We start from the raw sequence: 27,727 nt of genomic DNA on the forward strand, positions 1-27,727 counted from the left end.
TTAATACCACACCAATACCAGATCAACATTGATCACTAAAAATTGCTCCATCCACATTCAGTTTTAAGATTCCTGCAGCAAGTGGCTGCCATCTGCAACTATATTTCTATTTTTTCTATTGTGCTTCCTTTGCTGCATTATGCTCGTGATATAAGGTCAGAGCATGTTGAATGACTTGGTTTGGTGTCAAGATGTTGTTCTCAAACAGCTTTTGGTTTCGCCTATACCATAAGCCCCAAGCCATAAAAAAAAAACTTCTCTAACTCCTCTGCCTTTTTTCTTCTCATAACTAAATGAGCTAAGTGTAAATAGTCCACTCTAGGAGATGAATCAGTTATGATTGGAAGGAACTGAATCCAATTGTCTTTAATTAGAGGATAGTAAAATAGTGCATGATTTAAATCCTCCTCTTCTATATGGCACCACTGGCAATTGGCATTATCAATCACTTTCCGAGCTTTAAGATTCTACAGTGTAGACAGAATATTTTTACATGTCCTCCATCCAAAAACTCTAACTCGATGAGGTATATTTAGCTTCCATAACAGATTTTGGTCTGTAGCACTTGAACACTTAGCCCTTTGTCTATCTGTATCCATAGAGAGAAAAAACTGATAAGCACTTTTGACAGAATACATCCCACTTTTCTCATGTTCCCATACCAGTGTGTCAGGTACATTCTCAGATGGCAGTCTGATGCAAAGTACCTCATTGGCCTCCCTTGCTGGTATCAAGCTTCTTACCTTCTCTAAATCCCATTTTCTAGGATTCTGTATCATCAAAGAGGCCATAGAATTGTCCACCTCAGAAACTGAACTTGTTGCAATTGTAGTAGAAATAGGAACCAACTTGTGGTTTGGAAGCCAATAATCAGTCTAGATATTAACAGATAGACCATTTCCAACACGCCACCTACATCCCTTGAGTAGATTAGTTTTAGCTTCCCTAATTCCTCTCCAAACAAAAGAAGGGGCACCACCTAACTTTGAATCTTTAAAACTAGAAGTAGGGAAATATCTAGCTTTAAAAATTCTATGAAGTAGAGATGATTCCTGTGTCATAATCCTCCATCCTTGCTTTGCTAAAAGGGCCATTAAACATCTGTAAATTCCTGAACCCCAATCCACCACTGAGCTTTGATTCACACATCTTCTTCCAGCTTATCCAACATATTTTTCTTTCATTTGATTTCTATCCCCACCAAAACCTTGCCATCATCCCTTTCAATTTAGAACATAATGATCTTGGTAGCTTAAAACAACTCATAGTGTATGTTGGTATAGACAATGCCACAGCTTTTAGTAAAATCTCCTTGCCCCCTTGTGATAATAGCTTCTCTTTCCACCCTTGCATTTTGGCCCAAACTCTATGCTTTAAAGCTGAGAATGCTGGATATTTACCTCTTCCAACCATTGGTGGCAATCCAAGATATTTATCATATTGTTGAAACTGATGTACTCCCCAAAACTGCATAATCTCATCCTGTTGGGACTGGTTTACATTCTGACTGAAGACCATTGAGGTTTTCTCACGATTAATCTTTTGACTAGAGGCTTTTTCATAAATATCCAGCTTATGTTGGAGGGTTAAGCATGTTTGCATATTTACTCTACAGAACAGAACTACATCATCTGCAAATAACAGATGATTTAGCTTAGGGGCCCCTCTGCGAACTCGAATCCCCTCTACCTGATTATGTGAATTAGCCTGATCCAGCAAAAGAATTAGACCTTCAATACATAGTAGAAAAAGATAGGGAGAAATAGGGTCTCCTTGTCTCAAGCCAAGTGTTGGATATATAGGTCCCTTTGGTTCTCCATTTACAAGAATAGAGAAAGAAACTATCTGAACACAAAACATAATCAGTTTCACCCATTTTTCACTAAACCCCATCTGTTCCATCACTTTCTGAAGACAACTCCACTCTACCATGTCATAAGCCTTACTCATATCCAATTTTAGTGACATGAAGCCATCCTTCCCTTTTCTCTTCCTTCTAAGAAAATGGACCATCTCATAAGCAACTAACACATTGTCAGTTATAAGTCTCCCAGGAACAAATGTTGTTTGAGATGGTAAAATGATAGCAGGCAAACACAGCTTTAGTCTATTAGCTAGAATCTTTGAAATCAATTTGTATATCACATTACATAGTCTTATTGGTCTATAATTAGACACTAGCTCAGGGTTTTTTCTCTTTGGAATCAAGGTGACATAAGTGTGATTAATGGCAGCTGGAAATTGACCATTATTCAATGCATGAAGAACTGATTCAGTAACATCCTTGCCCACCACAGACCAGAATTTTTGATAAAAGAGAGGACTCATACCATCTGGACCAGGTGCCTTTGTTGGGTGCATCTCATTTAAAGCCTTCTTTACCTCATCTTCTGTAAAAGGCATATCCATTTGTTCAACCATATCAGATGTTATTCTGCCTGCCAAACCTTGTAAAAAGTCCATACTTCCCACTTCATCAACAGCTTTAAAAAGGGAGTTAAAATAATCAAGAATAGCTGCATCTCTGCCTTCATTATTTTGCCAAACTCCATTCGAATCCTTCACCTCTTTTATCTAGTTTTTCTTCTTTCTCTGTGTTGCCTTATGATGGAAGTACCTTGAATTTTTATCCCCCTCAGCTAACCACAATGCCTTTGATCTTTGTCTCCACATTAGTTCATATCTTGCTAACCATTTTTGGACCTCATTTCTAGCCTCTTGTATCTTCTGCCTTTCCTCAGATAGAGGGTCTGCCTAATGTACCATAAGAAGTTGTTCTTTTGCCTTTCTTAAATTCCTTTACACATGTCCAAAGCTATTTTTATTCCACACTATAAGTTTCTCACCACAATGTTCAATTTTCCTCATTATAGTTCTCAATTCTTTCCTTCCTTCAATGCCCCTCCAAGCCTCTTGAATAACCTGTTTACAGTCAGCAACATCAACCCACATTGCCTCAAATCTAAATAATTTCTTTCTTGGAACCTGTGCAATTGATGATTCAATGCGAAAGTGCACTCTATATACCCTATTATTGGACTAAAATGCTAAAATGTGAATAGAAATCATAGGAATTAATGTGTATTCTTAAATTGAATTTCTATTTACGTTGGGATACTCCTAAGTAGTTTTTTTATGTCTAATTTCAGAGTTTATAAAAGAGCAAGTCAAGCCCAGTCAAATTCAAAGGAGGACATTCATGGGGTTTGAGAGCAATTTGGAAGAAAAGAAAAAGAAACAAATCACAAAATGAAACCACAAGAAGTCCAAGTCCGAAATTCGCTAGGAGACAGTCTGGACATATGTTAGTCTTTTGACTGTATCTTTTTACTCATATATTGGATTGATACAATTCTTGATGAATTGGAAAGCTATCTTAAAGGGCTATAACTTTGTCTCTAATAAGTATTTCCAAATTCGAATTCCTAAAGGCTGTACATGGCTGCCAAGATAAGTCCTAAAATTTAGGCGATTTTTTTATGTGGAAATCAAGAGGACATTAGGGTTTCTTTCTTACCCTATATAAGCATATCATTAGCACGAAATGGGGAGGAGGAAGAGGCACAAGAGGTAGATCTGAAGAGAGGAGAAAATCACTTCCATGGCCACTGTTCGCTTCAGTTTTCTCTGGAGATTTTTGTTGTCAATTATATTTATGGGTAACTAAATTCTCAAGTAAGGTTAGGGATGAACTTGCACATTAGATGGTATTTCTAATTTATTGTTAATTCATGTATTTGATTTTCAATTGCTAAAACTCTTTTGTTTTATCATTCTCAATTCATCGTTGATGTTTTCTTCTCCGAATAATCATAGAATTTATTGTGTTTATGGATTCAGTCATGCTTTTTCTATTGAATGGATTAGTTCTTTGATTATGTTTGGATCAATTATTTATCTATATTGATTTAGTTTTTGCTGCAATATCGCTTCCTGAGTATATTGTCGTCATTGGATTTTATCAATAGAGGTAGTAATTCATGTTTTTTAAAAGTGGTGAATGTTTTTTCAAAGGGTTACATTTGATTTAAGTCTGGTTTATAAATCTATACCTTCTGATTGGGAATTGCGGGAATTGAGTTCCTAATTGAGTTATCCAATGAATTAAGAATAATTAAAATACCAGAATTGTGCAAGGGATTCCCGACGCTCTACTGTTTGTCAAATTTGAGTACTTTTTCTGTTAATCACTTTGCTTCACTTGAATTTACATTTAAAATTAATCTTTGTTCTCTATTACTTATTTAATATTTTTTCTTTAGTTTCTTTGTTCCTCTTGCTATTCTTTTAATTTGTCTCCCTGTGGAATCGACACCCCAAAGCTGTGTTTCAACTACCGCGTTATTCTTTGGGCGTAATTAGCAATCCATGTTGTGAGTTTCAAAATTATAGGCACATGGTCAAAATAAGCTATGACCCCATGAGTGACATAAGCCATTGGATAATAAGAATGCCACTTTAAATTTGATAAGAACCTGTCCAATCTTTCACTAATACAATGATCCATTTCTCTTCTGTTACACCAAGTGAAAGGGTTACCATTAAATCCCAAATCATGTAAATGACATTCATCAATAACATCTCTAAATGCCTTCATTTGTCTATCAGGTTTGTCTCTACCTCCATTCTTTTCAGCATTACTTAGAATCTCATTAAAATCTCCCAAGATCAACCATCCTTTTTCACTAGGAACCTGTAATGATCTCAATAAATTCCATGACTCATGTCTCTTACTCAGATCTGGATTACCATAAAAACTAGTTAACCACCATGGATCAACATTCTCCTCCTCCTCAGTTACTTTTGCATGAATGTGGAACTTAGAAAAAGACTGAATCTCCACTTTGAACTGCTTCTTCCAAAAAAGAGCAATCCCTCCACTCTTACCTTCATAGCTAACAGCAAGGCAACTTTGAAACCCCAACTTATACTTCATCCTTTCCATAACACGTGCATTTAGTTTTGTCTCTTGAATAAACAAAATTTCAGGAACTTCATTTCTGACCAAGTCAGAAAGGGCCTGAACTCCCAGTGGGTTCCCAAGCCCACGGGAATTCCAACTTATGAAACTCATTGTTCCCGGAAGGGCTGTTGAACAGCCACTGCCGATCCCAAGATAATGTTACCTCTTTTATAAGTTCCACCCTTCTTAATACAACAGTCATGATCAGTAAGAAAAGTATTAAACTTACCTTTCTTAGATGCTAAGAGATGTGATGGATCCAGAGACAAATCTTCCCCTGATCTTTTTCTATTTGTAGGCCTCTCCAATGGTTCAGCATGTATAGAGTTTCCTCTTGCCTTCTTCTTCCAAGAACTTCAGGTATACCTTCCTTGCTGCTGTAAAGGAAGTTGATGGGCTGCATTTTGTTCCTTTTCTGTCACCACCTCAAGGCCTTCTTGATCCAGATCAGTCTCATTAAGCCCAGCTTGTGAATCAGCAGGCCCATAGCAGGCCCAAATGATACCTCAGAAACAGGTATTTCCTTCCCTCCAAGATTGCCTTCAGATGATAACATATCAATTTCTTCTGTTATAACTTGATTTATAACTTGCACCTCATAACAGTCAGTAACAGTTTTGCCATTCATATTGTCATTATTTGCTCCCAAACTGTAAACATTAATACCATCATCACTATGCATTGATGATGATCATACGTTACAAGTCTTCTTCATTGCACCACCATGATCAGTTGCTCCACCATCAGCCACCACATTCTGCTCCATTTCAGCTTCTGAACTGCTACTTTTGTCAGTTGAGTTTTCCTTTTTTATTTCCCATCGCTTCTTCGAAGATGATCTGCACGTAGCCAGGGTCCAAATTGTGTTGATGAATCTTTCTCTAATTGGCACCTTACATTCTCATGTATAATTCTGCCACACGTGAAGCAAAAACGAGGAATTTTCTCATACTTTATAGGACTCCATACTTTGACTCCATGCAAGACAATGGTTCTTCCTCTAGTAAGAGGTTTCTTCAAATCTAACAGAATTTTGACTCTCATACTCCTACCCTAACCCACATCATCTTCATCAACCTCTACCTCCTCCACTTCTCCGATTGTACTAACCAACTTTTTTCCACATTCTTTATTCATCCCCAGCAACGGTAGATTATGAAATTGCACCCAAAAGGATGCACGATCAAACTTCAACTCTGAAACTGGTATGGATCCATCGAAAGAATTGATAGCAAACAGTTGGCCATCAAAAAACCATGGCCTTCCACCTTCAACCCTGTATTTATCAGCATGAGTAGCAAAAATCAGAATAAAAGTGTTACAACCAACCTCCCTCAAAACTACAGGTTTACTAAGGCGCCAAATCTTTGCAAGTGTAGATTCCACCACATTCTTTCCCACTTGTCTATCACTCCATATTTTGCCAATCAAACTGCGGTCTCCTTTATGTTGCACCTCAGAACATGCATTATCATCAATGACAATAGCATCCTCTTCCTCTTCATTCAAGTGGAGATTACCCCACATGGAATGTAGACTATCCATTGAGTAGACTGTATCACACCAACCTCCAAAGAATGAACACTGAGATAATAGGAAAGAAACAAGAAACTCACCACCACCTCAATTCGCTCATAGCAAAGCTTGAGAGAAAACGAGAGGAGACTTACTAAAACATTCAATGAATTAAATTAAGGACTTGAGGACAAATAAATGATGAATTTATTTATATGGCAGTACTTTTATACACTTAATTTCAACATAACAATGAAGGGACTAATAACAGTACACATTTGAGCTAGTTTTCCTTTTAGACCCTCTCAAGGCAGCAAGTGTTGATCAAATCGCAAAACCCATTGGTGGACTTGGGTGGGCTGAAATATTGGAACCCATAGTGAATATTTTATTTACTTTTTTAATCTCTACTTGATCCCAATTCTTGATTCAGCTTCTCTCACTCTTGTGGTGCCTAAAACTCAATGGAAGATCCTTCAGCACAGCATGATTCATTAAACAGTACCCAAAGGAAAAGGAGGACAGCTTAAAGTGTATGTGTTTTGGCACTGAAGAAGGTTGGAAGACCTATACTGAGTTGCTTAAAAACGAATTTGAACAAGATTAAGAAACTTAGATTATATTTTTGCTAATAAATTGTTGGAAATTAAGCAGCGTACTGGTTTAATTACATGAATACTTTCGAGCAAACAATAAACAACAACAAACAATATTGAAGTAAGGCTATGAAGCGCTTTCTTCAGCTGGTTCTGGAGCTATGAAGCTTACCTTATTATTTCAAAAAGGGAAAAGAAGGCACACCATTGTGCAACAGACAAGGAAAAATCTATTGGTTGAATTAGGTATAAGAAAGTGCTGATAAATTCTTCTCAAGCTCTATAAACCCATATGAGTTAAAACCTTTTCTCTTCAAGAAATGTGAGTACCAATGAGCAGAGAGCTTTGGCTGTCTTCTTATATCCGGGTCATCCAGATCTATGTAGTAAAGACCGAAGCTCGATTGATAGCCATCCAACAGCTCGAGTAAATCCAAGAAAGACCATTCAAAATAACCCCTCACATTGGATCCATTCCTTGCAAAAGACAGTAGACAGTGATCAGGGAATTAAGAAAAAAGGTAGTTCCCACTACATCTAAAAATTTGTTTTAATGAGGTCATGAGAAAATGAACTTACCGAAGTGCATCAAGCAAACCCCCAATATATCCTTTCATGTATTTCACTCTATGCCAGTCTTCCAATGATGAATTGCGTGGTGTTCGTTGTCCTACAAGAAGATTGCAAGCAAGCTGAGTTTTCTCTATTAGAGATGATTACATTGGATGATGAGAAACTGGGTTTTGAACATAGCCACCATGTCTTATACCAAAACAGGAAAGAATCAAAAGATAATCCCTATGGTAGATAAAATGGCATGAAAACAACAAATATGCATGATTCAAAGGACTTTCTGAGCAACTTTAATGTCTGTTGTTTGACCGCTTTAACTCTCTATATCAGATTTTTGTTTGATCACTTCTGCTTAGAATGAACTCATATTTGAAAGGATAGTTTAATTGGTGAAACCCATATCAACGTCAGTTGATTGTTTCATCAGATAATTTATTTTGAAACACCAAAATGTGATAGCATAACTATCTGTCATAGCATAATTCTGTTAATATATAAAATAAATAAATAAATCTACCTCTTCCCATCAGCTTAAACTTTTGAGACAAGTGGAGATTTCACAAATTCCAGAATAATGAGATGACCCCTAGCACCACTCTGAATCATTTCTCACTACTTAAAGCAAGACCACAAATACATAGAAGCTCTATATGCATGTGTGTGTCAATGAGTGGGGGGACGTGGATGTGCATAGATGGTTGTGTGTGTGTGAGAGAGAGAGAGAGAGAGAGAGAGAGAGAGAGAGAGAGAGAGAGAGAGAGACCATTCTCATGAATGTAAATAGGAGGATTCCCATACACTTGCTTGAAATACTCCAACAGTCCTTGCAAATTCCAGGGTGTAATTGAAAACTGAGTCAAATGGGCTAGTTAGTGTTAGACTTGATATATCCATAAATATAAAATCGCCTTTATAATTTATGCATAAGATCTCACCTCAAATTCAGATGGATCATCTTGAGTAGCTGCCACAATTGGAAAAGTATTAAGCTAATTTCATTTTCATCTCTAAAGCTAGGTAAGTAAAGAATAGTCTTAAATATTTAATCTGCAGAGAGCAGAGTTTAAATAGTAAGGTTGATTGAGCTGAAACAGTGTAAAACGTAATCTAATAACCAGTGAAATTGGTCATTGTTGTGCTAAGTATATACGCATGGACATACCAGCAAATTCTATTGCCATATCTGCATCAAAGTTTCTGACCTCCATCTCAAGTTTTTCAGAGTTATCCTTGACTTGAACTGTGGCGTAGTAATTTACTCCTAGGAAATCAAATGAACCTTTAACCAGATTAGATTCAAAATCTGTGAAGGATGGAAGTCTTGATCCTACATTCTTTTTCATTACATGAGGATATTCGCCATACACTAAGGGATCCATATACCTGCAATGCCATGCATATGAAGAATAAATGAATTCTCAATGCAGCTTAGATATGGTGTAAAAATGCAAAATGAAAATCACTCGTCTTTACATTATAAAACAAAATGACTCCAAAAGTGTGTGATGAATACTTGCTTTTGGCACCATGTCAGATGAAAACTTACAATTTATAAATGACATAATAGATGCCAAAAGACAGTACCACTGTAACTTGTGAATCATTTGAATGTAACCTACCAACCAATCAGGAAGTCATTGGCTCTTTGAGTAGCAATTGCATCTTTAGTTGTATTTGTTAGAGGAATAGCCCCAATAGTGTAGAGGTTGATTCCTATAAATCCTTTCTGCTTGTACTGGTACTTTTCCTTGTACAATCTAGCAGCTGATGCATGCGCCAACAAGATATGGTGAGTTGCCAAATATGGCTCAGTTGTGGAGTTGCCTTTAGTGCAGTTAAACCCGAAAGGAGAAGAACAATGCTGAGGTGGCAGATAACCCCCATCATAGCCTCCAAGCACGAAAACGTTGGCCTCATTCAGGGTAGTCCAATGAGAAACCCTGTCACCAAACTTCCTGAAACACAGATCTGCATATGCCGTGAAGTCTTTCCTGCATTCAGAGAGAGATGATTCAATCACATTCCTTACTGGGTTCTATGCTTGGTGGTGTGTAGTATACACAAACAGATACAAAATGTGGTCTAGTCAAGATTGAGAAGTGTACACAATTTTTCTGCTGACCCATCCTCCATACTCGTCTTCCAGTGCCTGCGGAAAATCGCTGTGGTGTAATGTGATATGCGGTTGGATTCCTACTTTCGCAAAAAATAACATAAATCAGCAGCAAAAAAGCATGGATAAATTAGCATTTTGGGAGTACTTTTTCTTGCTTTTTGTTCAAAGTTTTCCTGAAATGCTGAGAAAATTGAAGGATCTTCAACTATGATGGAAAAGGGAGTAACCGTTGCTGATTAGTTCGTTGATAAGATTGTTGTAATACTGTAAACCCTTTGGATTGACAGGTCCTCTTCCGTCTGAATTATGAGAAAATGATTAGTCTAAGTGTGAGAAAGTGCAGCAAAACTCCATTTTACTTCATCATTTTGTTAATTGATGATCAGAAGAGATTGATGATAATACTTGGAATAAGTCTTGACCATGAGATGGAAAATCTATAGGCCTCTAAGCCTATATCCACCATGAGTTGGACATCCTCCTGAAAGAGTCAATTCAACCTAGCTAATCATATATGGATCATTATCCTAATACCAGTTGCTTCAAATAAAGTGAACATAGAATTAATTAGTCATGGATTCTGATAAAAAATGTCTCTCCTTTATAATACTTTCATTCACCTACACCTTATAACGAGATGTTCATCCCATGCAGACTACAATCATTCATTTTCAATCATTTTCAATCTTTTAGTCAAAGGAAACACATTGCATATATGCTATTATACCTTGTACCTGTGATACTGATCACATGCTATGTCACCATTGGCTCCAGCCATTTTCCCTGAAATTTGAAGTTGAAGATCAATCTCGCAAGACAAATTAGATATAAACATAGATAAACTTCAGCAAACGTCTATCTGCTAAGCTTATATTTGTGATTTCAGTATACATATATTTTTCTCCCATTTCTAAGGAGCCTAGAGCTCCATGCACAGAAGAAGAATCAGATAAAATGGTGCAAAAAGTATCTACATGTAGCCATCCTGATTAACACCTAATTACAGGAAAATAGTTTAATTATATCTCGGTTGTGTTTCTTATTACATCGGTTGGCATGCAGTCTTCCAGTAGAAGAGAAAATAAAAACCAGAGGCAAACTATGTTGGTAGCAAGCAGTAGTAATATTTCACGCATATAATCTCCATTTATTGAAAAAAAAAAAAAAAAAGGAAAAGAGGTTTGAATATTCATTTGAATTATATTTACTTCATTTATAATAGAAAAATATTCGTTTCATTAATATGTTATAGAACATAAAAGCAAGTACCAATGGTAAAGAAAAGCTTACCAGCATGGGCGAAGGTATCCCATATGGAAGGTGTCCTTCCATCTTGGCTTGCTGCACCTTCAACCTTTCATAATGCATATTTTTTACAACGTATAAAGAAAAAACAATGAAAAAAAATATCCCATACTTTCAGTCATGAATAATATCAATTTTGTTATCATTAAAAAATAAAAAATAAAATAAAAACCTCACCTGGTAAGCTGAGGTCCCAGAACCAAAAACAAACTCGGGTGGGAAGTCATCTCTGCTGTATTTATCAGCGCCTAGAGCTAAAGCAACAAGGTTTAGTAAAAGAACTAGACAGAAAGAGAGACTCGACATTTTTCCAAAGCTTGCGTTATCCCTTTAGAGATTGACCCAAATGAATGCTCTTAATGTATGGCCAGACAAGGAGTTGCTGCGCTTAGTCTGTACTTTATACCCGGAAAAGGATAAGCTACACGCATACGATTGGTTGAAAAAGCATCATTGTAGAAAAGATAACTCCAACCATAAATACAAGACGTACATCGTCCCCACAAAAGTCTTGCAAGAAGAGTCAAAAACAACACAATCGAGGCTGAAGTGGTCGCTCTCAAAAACCGAACTTAAAGGCTAATCCCATACTAATTAAGTGGACTTCAACGTGAAAAGCCTCAAGTTAAATAAATGTGTAAGATGTTTCTTGAAGCTGGAGTTCAACGTGAAAGCCTTTAGCACAATGCATCTCTCTCTCTTATGTGTGATGCATATGTGAGCATGGCCTCAGTGTCAAGACCCCAACAAAATATGCCTCAGGACAAGGTCCTAGACATGCATGGACATTCAAGATCAGGCCACTTATGAGGTCGAGCCTACTTTTGGAGGACTTTTCTAGGAGTCTAGTGCATAACTTAAGAAGATTGCGGAAATGGTATGGCCAATTGAAATGTGGTTCACATGTTTCCATTTGACTAGGCCATGGCTTAGACCTAATAATCCCATGACACTGTTGTTGGCATGCCATGACAGTCCCATGACACTGATGTTGGCATGCCCTGACAGCCCCATGACACTGCTAATGGCATGCCCTTACAAGCCCACGGGCCATGCCTTGACAGCACCATGAGCCATCAGCATGGCCAGCACCATCAATATGTCCAGCATCATGAGCATGTTCAGCACCATTAGCATGCCCAACACCATCAGCATGCACAGCAGCCCATCAACACGCCCACAGGCATGCCAAGGCCCTTGCCATGGCACGCCCTTGACAGCTCTGCAGGCATGCCCTCCGCCATGGCACACACTTGACAGCACCACCAACATGCCATAATCCCTACCATGGCATGTGCATGATAGCCCCACAGACATGCCATGGCATACACTTGACAACATCGCTAGCATGCCATGGCACACTCATGTCAGCCCTATAGACATGTCATGGCTTGCCCAGTACAGCCCAACAGGCATACCATGGCCCCAGCCATGACATGCCCCTGGCACGTAGTAGCACCCAGCAGGCATGCTGTGGCCCCAGCCATCACATGCCCTTGACATTCAGCAGCAGCAGTGAGGCTAGTGGCATAGCTCATTAGGCATGCCATCTAGCGCATGGCTCCAACCCGTGCTTTGCAGTGCCAATGCCCAGGCCACCTACCTTGGCCATACAGAACTAGTGCACGGCACCATGTCGTGCCCACCAGCACACCAAGGCCCTTGCCTAGGCCCCTGTCTGTGCCCCACAGCTGATTAGTGTTGGCATTCTTGATTAGGCATGCCTCATCAAGAATGCCAGCCCTAAGCATGGCCCCTGCTTGTGCCCCACAGCTGCAATGCCTAAGCCCCTGCCTAGGCCATGCCATCCCTGCGCATGGCACTTACCTATGCCCATCAGCACTAACGCCCTAGCCCATGCTTGGGCCATGACACACCAGTAGGCACGCCATAGCAAGCCAACACCCAGGCCACCTGCTTAGGCCAAGCCAACCATGTCAAGTAGCACCAGTGGGCAGCCCAAAGCCCAAGCCCTCGCTTGGGCCATGCCAACCACACGTATAGCCTGCCCATGGCCTATGCCATGGGTCAGATCAGGCCACCAAGGGCCATTACCGTGGGGCCCCATAGGCCCCATGCCACTATCATTTATTTATTTAGTTTTTTTTAGTTATTTCATTATTTAGGAAACTTATTAGGGTTTCTGTGATGACACGCTTTTATGTGTATTTTCACTGAAGGATTGTTTTTAAATTAATTAATATATTGGTTTATTTATTTTAAATTATTGTATTTTAATTGGTTTTATTTTATTTGATGTGGTGTTTAATTTATTTTAGTCGTTTTACGATTTTTAAAATCGTTTTCGGCGAATCTGTTTTTGGTTTCTGGAGTGAGAATTGGACCTCATTTCTTCTCTTTTCTCTTTTTCTTTTTCCTTTTTCCTTTTTCTTTTTCTTCTTTTCTTTCCCTTCTTTCTTTTTCTTCTTCTTTTCTTCCCCGGTTTCTCTCTCTCCCCGCGCAGCTCTCTTTTCTCTCCTTCCCGTCGCCGCCTGTTTGATAGCCCAGTGCGTCGCCGTCCAGCCGCCGTATTGTGCACCACCCCCACCAAAATCTTCCCCTCCCACCAGAGATCCTCCCCACCAATTTTCAGGGCCATCCGACCAGCCGTTAGCCGCCACGCACGGCTGGAAGTCACGGCACCAACCCTCCTTTCTCTCTCTGTCGCCGATTGCTTTCTCAGCCCAGAACAGCTGCTCGCCGGTGGCGTGGCCTACACCACCCACCTAGTTTTCTTCCCCTTCCACCGGTGAACATCCCCACCAAGTTTCACCTCCATCCGAGCCACCGTTAGCCGCCACGAGCTCCTCCAAGCCACACGATTTTTGAGCTTTTTCGGTGCCGTCGTTCCAGCTCCGGCCACCACCTCTTCACAGCTTCTTCTCCTACCTCTTGCCGACCTAACCCACCTAATTTCGGCCCCGATCCATTGCCGGAGCAGCTCCCACGAATTCATCTCCATTCAGCCCCTTTTTGGCCTTCCACCGCCGTTTCCACCACCACCCACGGCCAAAACTCACTTCCTTTAACTTCATAAACATCTCAAGACCATTCCCTATCAATTACGTGCCTTGTTTTGTCCCTGTTCGAAAGTGGGTAATTTATTACCCACGGCCACAATGTAAAATATACTGTTACATTGCTTTTTCTCCGCCATTTGCAACGCCACGGGCTTTCAAAATTTACCGTTTAGCGCTGTAAGTATTTTTCAAACTCTAATTTTAGATTTAAATATATTATGCTCTTACAATAAAGTTATTTGGTTGGTTGGTTGGTTGATTCCGGACTGACTCCGAGGAGTTCGGGGGTCGGATGGATCGAGGACGGAGTTGCTTGGTTTGTTGGTTTGTGATTGGTTGGTTGTTTTATGCCTTGAGGTCGCATTTATATATTGCATCCATGCACATTTTATTTTATTTGAGAAAAATCATGTTTTGTTGGCGTAGATGGATTTTCGGGTGCGTGTGTCTCACGAGTCCAAGCCGGGATGGGTTATTATCTCGCTGGAGCTCCTCTGGTCACTCGGGAGTGGATAATACTGAGTGACATCCCCTGGGTTGTGGCAGGGCGACGACCGGATCGCACGATACGGTAACGCTGTCGTGTCGACTCCGTGGTCCCTAGAGTGGCTGGGACTAGAGGATGGCCTGGCGAGGGACACGCTTGGCGCGAGTCTGGACATTGCTCGTTTAGGTGTCACACGCGTAGTCGTTACCTGAGGTGTGGCACAGAGCCAGAGTGTGCGGATGATCCCTAGGGGAGATCTTGGTGCATGCATAATTGGATCATTTTTATGGTTTTGGTTTCGGGCCATTTTCTGTGAAAATGGCGAGGTTTGGTTTGAGGCTATGTGATCCATTTTCTGGGAAAATGGTGGTTTCTGTTTTGGGCCATTATCTGGGATAATGGCGAGGAATGGTTTTAATGGTAATGTTTTTTGGCCAAATGGGTTTTTGGCGTGCGTGGAAAAATATGGTTTTACGGGTCATGTGCATTGGCTTTCCTTTCATGCATGTTGTTTGAGTTAATATGTTTTTATCTAGTGGTGTTTGGATCTTACTTACCTGCGGCACCATTTTTGGTACCGTAGATTTTGATGCAGAGTTCGAGGAGAAGGAGGAAGAGGCTGAGCCCGGGGATGCGGCTCTGCCGGAGTACTGAGTTGAAGTCTATGCTTTGTAGTTGGCTTTGAAGCTATATCTGTATTTTGTAATATTTTATTATGTATGTTTTGAACAACTTTGTATTAAATTAAGAAAAATTCTAGTACTTAGTTATATGACTTTGCTATCCGCTGCATGTTTCTTCGTGCACATTTGTTGCTTATACACACACTTGGCACTCGTCGATAGGATGGTGACCCGTGATGTCACCATCCGGACGTCTCGATTTCCCCATGTCCATGCATGGGGATTTGGGGGCGTCACAGTTTCCAACTAGATTAGTCTATAAATAGGACCCTTAGGATTTCATTTTACATCTTTTGGCAAATTTCCTAGAGGACGGATTATTTGTTATTGAGTTCTCTTTCAGTGCTTGCCACTTGGGCTACTTGGGTGCAATTTGTGAATCCCAAGGAGATGATCATCACTTTGTAATTCGTGAATAGGTGATGATTCGTTTATCTTTATTATTACCGTGCAATTTATGAATCGGGGGTGATCACTACGGAGAAACACAACATTGTCGGTGTTTATATGCTCGCCGGTTGTTTATGTGCCGATAAATATATATATTTTTGCCGGCGCTTAATATTTATGCCGGTAAATTATTGAGATTTCGGCGTTTAATTGTTAGGCCAGTAATAATATATAACTTTGGCGGCATTTATAACAATGCCGCTAATATAGCAACTATGCGCTGGGAAATTAGTAGTTTGTCAGCGTTTATATTGTTACGCTGGTAATAATATAAAGTTTTGGTGGCATTTCAACAATTGCCAATATTTAATTAATTTTACTCAGTTATTTTAACCGTGGTTGCCAGCATTTATAATATTATGCCAGTGATAATAGATAGTGTCAACGGCTTTTCACAAAATACCAATAATTGATCAATTTTAAGCCGGTAAAATATTGAGTTTTTTGACGTTTATATCGATTAAACAAACGCCAACCATTGATTAATGTTACTCCAGTAAATAATTAATTTTTCAGGATTTATATTGTTATGCCAATAATAATTATATAGCATTGGCAACGTTTATAAAATGCCGAAAATTGATCAACGAAATGCCTATAATTTAAAAGTGAGCCGGCATATATATTGTTATGCCGGTAATAATATATAGCGTCAACGGTAAAGACTATTATAAATTTATTTGTAGTAAAATAAATAATAAAATAATAAAAAAACTTATTTAAATGATACAAAAATACCCCCAAAATCTTAGTTGAATTTCTGGGATGCCCTTCCAGTAAATGCCATATATCACATTCCAGTTTTGGAGGGAGGGAGGTTCAATAGAACTAGAGAAGGGAGTTCAGGTGTTGAGATCTTAATGCAATGATGTTCAATTTCTTTCCTTCAATATTTAATAAGTAATATACAATACAGTAACATAAGTATTGTGCATTCCTTTTAAAAATTGTGCAAATGTCATACATTCCTTTTGAAAAAAATAGTCTATTATTAAAAATTTAATCTTTTAATATGCTTCTCATATTTATTCTTTTTTAAAAAAGAATGTGATAATTGCAAACTTTATAACAAAATATGTTAAACATCATATTAAGATTCACAACTAGTAAACAGCATAGAAGGATTATGATGAGCCCCAAGGTGGACCAAGTCTTAAGGATCAATTACAAGATTAAGAGTCACGAAGATCAAGGAAGCAATGCAAGAATTGATGCAATCCAATTGGGATGAAGCTAGCAAGAGCCCAACACTCATGATGGGTGATTGAGCTGAAATATTGCATATTTTTTATATTTAAAACCAATGTATTTTAATTACTTCGTGACATTATTATTGGTTTTAGATGGAAAAATGGTTAATAGGTATAAATTTGAGTTGTGATTTAAATTGGTTAATATCATGGTTTATACTTAAAGTTATAACCTCTGATTTAATTGAGCGATATTTCTTCGCATGAGCAATGTTTTTCTTTGATATTATATTTTTACTTTTTAATTTATTTTTTTGGTTTTCTATTTTTTTGGTGTGTTGTTTCTTTTCCTTATTTTTATTCTTCATTTGATTTTATAGCTTATGAATTCCTGTCTTTAGATAAAATGCATGCAATTTTAGCAGATGACCGGCTTGATTTTGGACAGGAAGCCAAATGGAAAACACATGCACATACTTTCGTGGGACCCACTCATTATTTTATGGAAGCACATGGATTTGGGAAGCACAAGTACACGGCAACTGCAATTCAACCATCATGCGGTGGACTTTGCAACAAGAAATGAAAAAAAGCTAACATCTTCATGTGCTGAAGATGGACCTACGGGGTGTCACGTAGCAGGAATTGGAGAGATTAGAGGAGTGATTCACAGAGAGGGCAACACAAAAAATGAAAAAGAAAAAAAATGAAAGTTGGTGAGTGCTAGCTTTTGTGGACTTTGAACGTTAAAGAACTTTCGGTGGTGACTTTCTTACTTTGGTTGTTCATGGACGCACGCGGAAGAAAAATATTTTTCTCTTGAGAAGAACAGGTCCTTACGGTTTTAACGAAAATCACAGAGGCACATCGAAAAGAGAGGTTTTTAAGTAAATAGGAGAACAGATGTTCGGAAGGGACTTACATTTGGGATTTACGAAAAAAGGAAAATAAAAAGAGGCTGATGTTAGAGAGAAGGACACTTAGGAGGTGAAAAGACAGAAGTGGAGAAACGAAGAGGGAGCTTCTGAGTTACGTGGAGATAACACAAGAAGGGATAGCTGAAACGGAGAAAGGACACAGCTAAGGTCAAAGTGGGTTCAATTTTTTGTCTGGAGGTTTTACGTAAAGCTAAACGGGACAAGAAAGCTTACAGAAAGAAAAATGAAAAAAGAAAAAAAAAAAAAAGCCTACGGTTTTACAGAGAGAGCATTGGGAACGGACGGGCGATGTGAGACTTAAAGGAATTTCATTTTTGCTCTATTTTTGAGAGGGAAAACGGATACTTTTGGGTGAGAGAGGAGAACTAAAGAGGAGGTCGAATGGATCACTTTTCATGCTGAGAATGACGAACAAACTGAAACAGTGAGAGTTATTTTTCGTTTGGACCAGAGGGACGAAAGGAAAGAGAATGGATATGGAAAGGGCTGGTCTGAGTTTCGATGGAGAGAGGAATGACGAGAGGTTGTTGGATGAAAGAGAAAGAAGCTCTTGTTTCTTTTACGGGAAAGGAGATTGAACGAAAAGAGAAGGAGATTGAACGAAAAAAAGAAGCTCTCTCTCATTCTGGTCTTGGACGTGAAAAGAAGGACTTACAGCAGCTTGAAGGAGTGAGAAAAATGTGAGAGCACTACACTGGGCACTTTGAGTGGGAGCTTCTCTTTCACTTGATCAAGGAACATTGGACAAGGTGGGGTACGGGAGAGAGAGTTTGACCGAACAGACAAGGAGTTTTATTTTCATTTGGTGTTCTCATCTTTTCTTTACTTTTGCTCTATATTCTAGATTATTTTTTAGTGTTAATTTGTGTATTTTATTTTAGTTATCTTATGGAGAATATTTTTATAATTTTCGTAGCTCTTATGATCAACATGGTTGGCTAAATTCTCGTACTAAGGTTAGAGGTGAAGTTTAATGATTTCGACTTGTTTTCAGATCGACTTTAGAATTTATATTGTGAGTTTGATTGATTGAATGATTTTATTATTAGATATTTTGATTATCTATATATTTATCTTGATTGATTGTGATTTTCGAATATAGTGAATGCTTGAAGAATCCCTGTGATATTCAAATTGATTTGTGAATGTTTTAATCATCAATCGTTCATGCTTAATCATTAGTGTTTTTTTTTCTTGAACTTAAATGCTAAATCCTCCAATTAAACGGAATCATTATTCTAGTTTAATTGAAGTAAATCGATCGGAAACAATATTCTAAATTATTAGACGGATCATCAAAACCTTAGTCTTTCTCCATATCAATTCATTTTATCATTTTAGTTTTATTTTGTTATTTCAAAAATCTTCATCTTAATAATTTTATTTTATATTCGATCACATGTTTTTTTTTAGTAATTTCTTTTCATTGTTTGAATTTATTTTCTTTACCACTTAAGTCAATCTCTGTGGATTCGACCTTGTGAGGTACTACAACACCTGTATACTTGCAGGTAAAACTGTACTAAATTTTTGGTTCATTAGTTTGAGTCAAAGTTTAGACGCAACATGTTTTTAGTGCCGTTGCCGGGGATTGCAACATATGATAAAATACTTTTTTTTAAGAAAAGAAAAAAGAATTAGTAATCTTTTGCTAACTTTCTCATATTTTTTTTCCTGCAGGTACGATTTTTGTTATTTTGAAGGTTTTTGTTATTTTGAAGGGAAAGGGATCAAGTAACGTTGCCTCATATTCATATCATTTGGTAATCTCGTTCCATTTTTTTTTTTATTTCACTTTCGTGCTTGTTTTGCATTTAGTTTTTAGAATAGAAGACTTTAGGTGGTGCATGCATTAATTAATTTTGAGACATGTCCATACCTTTTAGTTTTTGGATGTGCTTGAACCTCTATGATGAATGATCTCGTGACAACGTGCTCAAACTGGTAGATTGAGGAAAGAAGAAATTGTTTTAAAAGAATTGGTTGATAGGTTGTCTGGTGATTCCAAAAAGTCTCATCTAATACCATGGTTGACAATCATAGTGTTCATGACGAGCTCGAAAATAAGGAGGCCCAAAATAATCCACCAATGAGAACTTTGCGTGAGTATTTGCAACCAACAAGAACAAGTACTCCATCTTGCATGATTTTTCTGACAAATTGTAATGAGCCCAAACACTGTAACAGACTGCTTCGAGAGAGTCACTCTCCAGAAATTAGGGTTAGAGGAAGAAGAAGAATAAGGGAAAAGGAGAAGAAACTCAGAGTTGATCAAATTCTCGTTGAAGACCTTTCCCTCCAACTTCAACTGTATTTATAGTGAATGAAGACATACGAACGACGCAGAAAACTAATTCAACACTTAAAGAAGTAAACGACAGCGTTTGACTTAATGAAAATGAAAACATAAAAGGAAACATAAAACGACAACGTTTCACTAAAACACAACAACCACATGCACTAAAACGACTACGTATCAATCCTTCCCACTTATAGCCCAACGACCAACAACTACCTTCCTTCCCACACGTACAACTGCAACTCTGCACCTTGCCCTTTCCAAGCTTCCACTCCAGCACCTTCCTAGCTCATAACACACCCTCCCCTTTTAAAGCACCTTGCCCACAAGGTGAGGGTATTGTTTCCTCAGCTGCCAATAAGGCTCCCATGTAGAATCTTCCACTCCAGCACCTTCCCATTGAATTAATACTTCCACCAAGGCCCTATTGTCTTTCTTAACACACCTGCGATCCAGCACCTGCTCTGGTTGAGGCCTTAACTCTCCATAGTAGTCAACTGGAGGTAAGGTAGCAATAGGAGTAACATGTTCCCCCAACTTCTGCTTTAAAGAAGAAACATGAAAAACTGGATGTAGAAGAGAATCTGAGGGGAGACACAATCTGTAAGCCACCTTGCCAATTCTGTGAGAGACCTGAAAAGGACCAAAATAACGAGGTGAAAGCTTCATATTCCTCCTTCCTGCCACTGATTGTTGCCTATAAGGCTGGAGTCGAAGATAAACCCAATCCCCAACTGAAAATTGCCTATCAGTATGACGCTTATCATAATAAAATTTCATCCTCTCTTGAGCCAAAGTGAGGTTAGACTTGAGTGTGATCAGAATCTGCTCACGAGACTGTAGCAACTGGTCCACTGCCTGGTTAGAAGTAATGCCTGGAATATAAGCCTGAAGCTTAGTAGGAGGAACTCCATATACAGCCTCAAATGGAGTTAATTTGGTGGAAGTGTGAAAGGAAGAATTATACCACCACTCAGCCAATGAAAGCCAATCAGCCCACAACTTGGGCTTATCACCAGAAAAAGATCTCAAAAAGTGTTCAAGGCACTTGTTAACAGCCTCAGTTTGGCCATCACTTTGAGGGTGATAGGCTGAAGAGAAAGAAAGATTAACTCCTTGAAGCCTGAACAATTCCTTCCAAAAGGAACTAGTGAATGTGGAACCACGATCAGAAACAATTGTTTTTGGTAAGCCATGGAGCTTAAAGACATTATTTAAAAATAATGTGGCTACATGAGCAGCTGTGAATGGGTGTTTTAAAGGCATGAAGTGAGCATATCTAGATAATCTGTCCACCACCACCATGATGACAGAATACCCTCTAGAAATAGGTAACCTTTCCACAAAATCCATGGAAAGGTCAGTCCAAATTTGATCAGGAATTGGTAAAGGCTGTAAAAAACCAGCTGGAAGCACATTCTGAATCTTATTTCTTTGACAGGTATCACACTCCCTAATAAACTGCTTGACATCATTTTTAAGACCAGGCCAAAAAAATTCAGCTCGAGCTCTATGGAGACACTTGTGAAAGCCAGAATGTCCAGCAGAAGGACTAGCATGCAGATAGTTCAGAATTTGTTGCTTCAAAGGAAGAGAATCAGGGACAAAAATACTATCCTTCCTAAACAACAACCCATGCCTGAGTTTAAATGAAGGAACTGAAGAAGGATCCTGTTGCAATGCAGCAAGCAGTTGCTGAACATTCTGATCTGCAGCATAAGCTAACTTCAAATCTGAAATCCAAGTGGGAGTAGGGAAAGAAAGGGCTGCCAAGTCAGCAACCACATCAAGCTGGTCCCTTCTAGATAAGGCATCTGCTACCCTATTTTCCACCCCTTGTTTATACTCAATGGTGAACTCATATCCAAGGAGCTTGGATAGCCATTTCTGCTGTGCTATAGTCCCAATTTTCTGCTCAAGCAGATACTTAAGGCTGTGATGATCAATTCGAATGACAAAAACACTACCCACAAGATAAGGCCTCCACTTCTTAACAGCTAACACTAAGGCTAGCAATTCTTTTTCATAAGTAGAAAGTGTTAAGTTCTTTCCTTTCAAAGCTTGACTTAGAAAAGCTAAGGGCCTTTGATCTTGCATCAAAACTGCCCCTACTCCAGTGGCACAAGCATCACACTCGATAACAAAAGGCTTGGAAAAATTAGGAAGAACAAGAACTGGAGGACTTGTAACAGCAAGCTTCAGTTCATTAAAAGCTGTTGTAGCAGAATCTGACCATACAAAAGCATCTTTCTTCAACAGGGCAGTTAAAGGGGCAGCAATTAGACCATAACCCTTAATGAATTTCCTATAATAGCCTGTCAAACCTAAAAACCCTCTTAAGGACTTAAGAGTTTTAGGTATAGGCCAATTAAGCATGGAATCCAATTTCTTAGGATCTGTTCTTACTCCCTCCTTAGAAATTAAGTGTCCCAAGTATTCAATTTCCTGACATGCAAACTTACACTTGGACTCCTTGGCATAAAGCTGATGCAAGCGCAATGTATCCAACACAATGGCTAGATGCGATAAATGAGAAGCCATATCTTTGCTGTAGACCAGAATGTCATCAAAGAAGACAATGACAAACTGTCTAAGAAAATGTCTGAAAACCTCATTCATGAGGCCTTGAAAAGTGGAGGGGGCATTAGTGAGACCAAAAGGCATGACAAGGAACTCATAGTGCCCTTCATGAGTCCTAAATGCAGTTTTTGGAATATCCTCATCCCTCATGCGTATCTGATGATACCCAGCTCTCAGATCTAACTTAGAAAAAAATGTAGAACCCGAAAGTTCATCTAAGAGCTCATCCACAACAGGTATAGGGTATTTGTCCTTAATAGTAGCTTCATTTAAAGCTCTATAATCAATGCACATGCGCCATGTGCCATCAGACTTTCTGACAAGTAATACAGGAGAAGAAAAAGGTGATTGACTAGGCCTCACAACACCAGAATGTAAAAGTTCCCTCACAATCTTTTCAATTTCAGCTTTTTGATAAAATGGATATCGATAGGGTCTAACACTGATAGGACCAGTCTGTTGTTTCAAATGAATCCTATGATCATGTGATCTATGGGGTGGCAACCCAGTAGGTTCTGCAAACACATCCCTATAATTCTGTAGCAACTGATGTACTTGTTCATTATACTGAGAAGGAAGTTCAGTGATAGTACAATCAGATAACTGTAAAAAAATGCCCTTCTTGCCATAAGCAGCCTCTTTAGGGGACTCAATATCATCAATCAACTCAGAGTGAGAAGCTGTCAAGCCCTGAAAACAGATGTCTTTCCCACCATAATGAAATTGCATTTGTAAAGCACCAAAGTCCCATAACATAGGCCCCAAAGATGATAACCACTGGACACCCAACACGGCATCACAACCCCCTAGAGGTAAGGTGAAAAAATCCACCAAAAAAGGAACCCCTTGAATCTGCACAGCAACTGCAGGACAACTCCCATTACTTTCAATAATTTCGCCACTAGCTACTTTGACTTGAAGAGGTTGTCCCCGATGCATCAACAACTTACATTTAATTGCCACGGCAGTATCCACAAAATTGTGAGTACTGCCAGTATCAATTAAGATCACCACTCTCTTCTTTCCAAATTGACCCTCCAACCTCATTGTTCTAGGGGCTGAAGCCCCAACAATAGATTGTAATGAAATAGAAGCTATTTCAGCCTCCTCCTCAATCTCCATTGCTGTAACATCAGCATTGAGGTCAATGCCCATCTCAATGGCCATATCAGGAACAAAGTCCATTCCTTCTAACAAGAATAGTTTTGGCTTAAGGCATCTATGGCCTTGGCGCCACTTCTCATCACAAAAGTAGCAAAGGCCTTTCTTGCGCCTATCTTGCATTTGTGCATCAGAGAATTTTTGGAAGGGAATTCTAGCCAAGGGTTGTGTTTTTGGTGCTCCTAAAATAGAAGCAGGCTGTCCAGATTTCAACAAATTAGGCTCTGAACTGGATTTACCAAAATCAACAAAGGAACCCTTCCAAGACTTCCTAAGGCTAATTACATACTGTTCTTGTATCCTAGCCAAACCAAATGCATCATTTAGTGTCACAGGCCTCAACAGTTTCACAGGAAGTCTAATATCATCATGCAAACCACTTAAAAAACAACTCAATTTATTTTTCTCAGAGATTCCTCGAATTCTATTTGAAAGGATCTCAAAGTCTGTCTTATATTCAGTCACAGTACTAACCTGCTTCAGGCGAGTTAAATCCTCCATAGGATCCTCATAAGGTGAAGAGCCAAACCTAGTTTGGAGTGCCAAAACAAATTCCTCCCAGGAATGAAACGTCCGTGTTTCAGTAGCATCCTCAAACCATGTCAGGGCTACTGCATCCAAGTGAAATGAAGCCACGAAAATACGCTGGCTAGGAGGAATCTGATGATATAAAAAATACTGATTCACACGTGAAATCCACGCAGAAGAATCACCTCCAGAAAAACGAGGAAATTCCAGCTTAATTCCTCTAATAAGACCTCTGTCATAAGGCTCACGATGAGGATTCTCTCCCGAGCCTTCACGGAAGTCAAGATTCGTTTGCACAACTGGAGGTTCATGATGATCACCAGACACATTGCAAGAGATCCGTGAAATATGTTGCAATAAATCCTGAAACTTCTTGTCATGTGCTTCGCGTTCAACCTTTGCTGCTTCTTGTTGTTGCAACAACAGTCCAATTGCATCCTCGATCTGCTGCTGTTGCCGATCTTGTTGTTGCCTTAAGTGATTCACCGAGTCAACGATCTGTGCATACGAACATGTGCCTTCTGCCATGACTGACTGCTGATACCAACTGTAATGAGCCCAAACACTGTAACAGACTACTTCGAGAGAGTCACTCTCCAGAAATTAGGGTTAGAGGAAGAAGAAGAATAAGGGAAAAGGAGAAGAAACTCAGAGTTGATCAAATTCTCGTTGAAGACCTTTCCCTCCAACTTCAACTGTATTTATAGTGAATGAAGACATACGAACGACGCAGAAAACTAATTCAACACTTAAAGAAGTAAACGACAGCGTTTGACTTAATGAAAATGAAAACATAAAAGGAAACATAAAACGACAACGTTCCACTAAAACACAACAACCACATGCACTAAAACGACTACGTATCAATCCTTCCCACTTATAGCCCAACGACCAACAACTACCTTCCTTCCCACACGTACAGCTGCAACTCTGCACCTTGCCCTTTCCAAGCTTCCACTCCAGCACCTTCCTAGCTCATAACACAAATATAGGGAATTTTAATTTAAAACCGAGAGTAATTCAATTACTTCCCAAGTTTTATGGCTTAGACTCAGAAAGTCCTTATTTGCATTTGAAAAATTTGAAGAGGTTTGTGCAACTTTACAAAATCAAACTGTCAATGATGATGTTGTTAGATTAAAGTTGTTTCCATTCTCTTTGAAAGAAAAAGAAAAAAATTGGCTGAATTCCTTGAGACCAAGATCTATTGGCACATGGCAAGAAATACAGAGAGAATTTTTAAAAAAGTTTTTTTCCTACTCACAGGACCAACACTCTTTACAGAAACATTATGAATTTTTCTAAAAAAGAAAATGAAACATTTTTTTCAATGTTGGGAGCGTTTTAAAGAATTATTGCTAACTTGCTCATATCATGGCTATGAAACTTGACATACCATTAGTTTTTTCTATGAAGGTTTAACATCTCAAATACGCCAATTTGTAGAAATGATGTGTAATGGTGAGTTTTTGAATAAAGATCCTGATGATGCTTGGGACTATTTTGACCAATTGGCTGAAAATGCCCAATCTTGGGACAACACTGATCGGTCAAATAAGCCCAAGTTCAATGCCATGTCTCAAGAGGGTATGTATGTCCTTAAAGGAAATGATGATGTAAATGCTAGGATAACAAGTTTGATAAGAAAAGTTGAGGCCATGGAACTTAGAAAGGTAAATTTGGCTAAGGCCATTGAAAAAGAAGAAGAGAATTGTGGCATATGTGAGATTAGTGGACACCTAACTCAAGATTGTCCAACAATCCCTACTTTTAAAGAGGTGTTGTACGAACAAGCAAATGCCATGAATTCTTATAGGAGACCATTTTCTTCCCCTTATTCGGAAACATATAATCCTTGATGGAGAAATTACCCCAAATTTAGTTGGAGAAACGAGTCTAATTCAAATCAAAATCCTCAATGGCCTTCTTCTTCTACTCCTTTTGTGCCTCCACATAAGAAAACCCTGGAGGAGACATTACAAACTTTTATGCAAGGGCAAGCCAATATTAACACTCAGATAATGCAGGCCATTACTGAGATGAGAAGTTCCATTAGCGACTTGAGCTCCGCATTGCACGCTCAAGAAAAGGGTAAGTTTCCTGCTCAATCTCAGTCGAATCCCAAAGGAAAATTTGTGGTAAGAAATTCAAATTCTTCTGATTCAAAATTTGAACATGCCAAGTCCATCAACACTCTTCACAATGGAAAAACAATTGATAAGAGTATTTCAATGAAAGTTGATGAGACCAACAATTCTTTAAATTCCAAGAGTGATTGTGAACTTGACAAGGTCGAGCTAGATATGCCTGTGAAAGCCCCAGTACCTACCCCATTTCCCCAAAGGTTGCAACATTTTCACAAATTGGTTCAAAATGTTGATAGTCTTGAAATTTTCAAACAAGTAAAAATTAACATTCCTCTGTTAGATGTAATTAAACAGATTCCATTGTACGCTAAATTTTTGAAAGATCTATGTACAGTGAAACGTACAATGAAGTACAAAATAAGGCTTTCCTCACAGAACAGGTAAGCGCCATCCTTCAAAACAATTCTCCTCCAAAGTACAGAAACCCGGGTTGTCCAACAATTTCCTGCGTGATTGGAAATTTTAAAATTGAAAAAGCTTTACTTGACCTTGGAGCTAGTGTTAACCTCTTAACCTACTTGGTATATGAGCAGTTGGGTCTTGGTGAACTTAAACCCACCAAGGTAACACTACAACTTGCTGACCATTCAATTTAAATACCGAGAGGGATAGTTGAGGATATGTTAGTGCAAGTAGGCAAATTTTATTTCCCAATGGATTTTATTGTTTTGGACACAAAACCTGTCTTTGATGTTTGCACTCAAATTCCTATAATTTTGGGTAGGTCATTCCTTATGACCTAAAATGCTTTAATAAATTGTAGGAGTGGTGTGATGATAATTTCTTTTGACAACATGACTTTGGAGTTGAATATTTTCAATATTTGTAAACAACCTGGCGATGATGATAATGTGCATTAGGGGTGGTAATATGTTACACGACCCGTTAACCCAACACGAACACGACACGACAATAGCGGGTTAGGGTTTAGTCTCAATAGGTTTGGGTCAAAATGGGTTGACCCGTTAGGACACGATTGCTTATCTGGTTGATAACGGGTTAACCCATTATGACACGTTAAGAAAGTTAAAGTTACAATTATACCCTTATACCTAAAAGTAAAATTGTTAGAATTTCAATATCGATATTTTTATTATTTGGATTATAATTTTAGACTTGTATTTAGCTTTATAATTTTTATAAATATTGTGATTTTTAAATTTATATAAAATTATT

At 38.6% G+C, this 27,727-nt stretch overlaps 1 protein-coding gene across 1 annotated transcript; it reads right to left on the bottom strand.

The window, feature by feature from the left end:
* Positions 1-7,081: 7,081 nt before the first annotated feature.
* LOC122313424 (beta-glucosidase 11-like) lies at positions 7,082-11,453 on the bottom strand. The gene is made up of 12 exons (XM_043128408.1): positions 11,246-11,453; positions 11,054-11,117; positions 10,491-10,546; positions 10,169-10,244; positions 9,991-10,062; positions 9,753-9,840; positions 9,267-9,638; positions 8,810-9,030; positions 8,583-8,611; positions 8,411-8,498; positions 7,654-7,744; positions 7,082-7,551 (listed from the first exon to the last, which is right to left on the bottom strand). The coding sequence occupies exons 1-12, from the start codon at positions 11,372-11,374 to the stop codon at positions 7,317-7,319; spliced, it is 1,521 nt and encodes a 506-aa protein (XP_042984342.1). The 5' UTR covers positions 11,375-11,453; the 3' UTR covers positions 7,082-7,316.
* Between the last annotated feature and the right edge of the window lie 16,274 nt (positions 11,454-27,727).

The sequence above is a fragment of the Carya illinoinensis genome, chromosome 1 (genome assembly GCF_018687715.1).
Source record: "Carya illinoinensis cultivar Pawnee chromosome 1, C.illinoinensisPawnee_v1, whole genome shotgun sequence".
In the NCBI taxonomy this organism is placed as follows: Eukaryota; Viridiplantae; Streptophyta; class Magnoliopsida; order Fagales; family Juglandaceae; genus Carya; species Carya illinoinensis.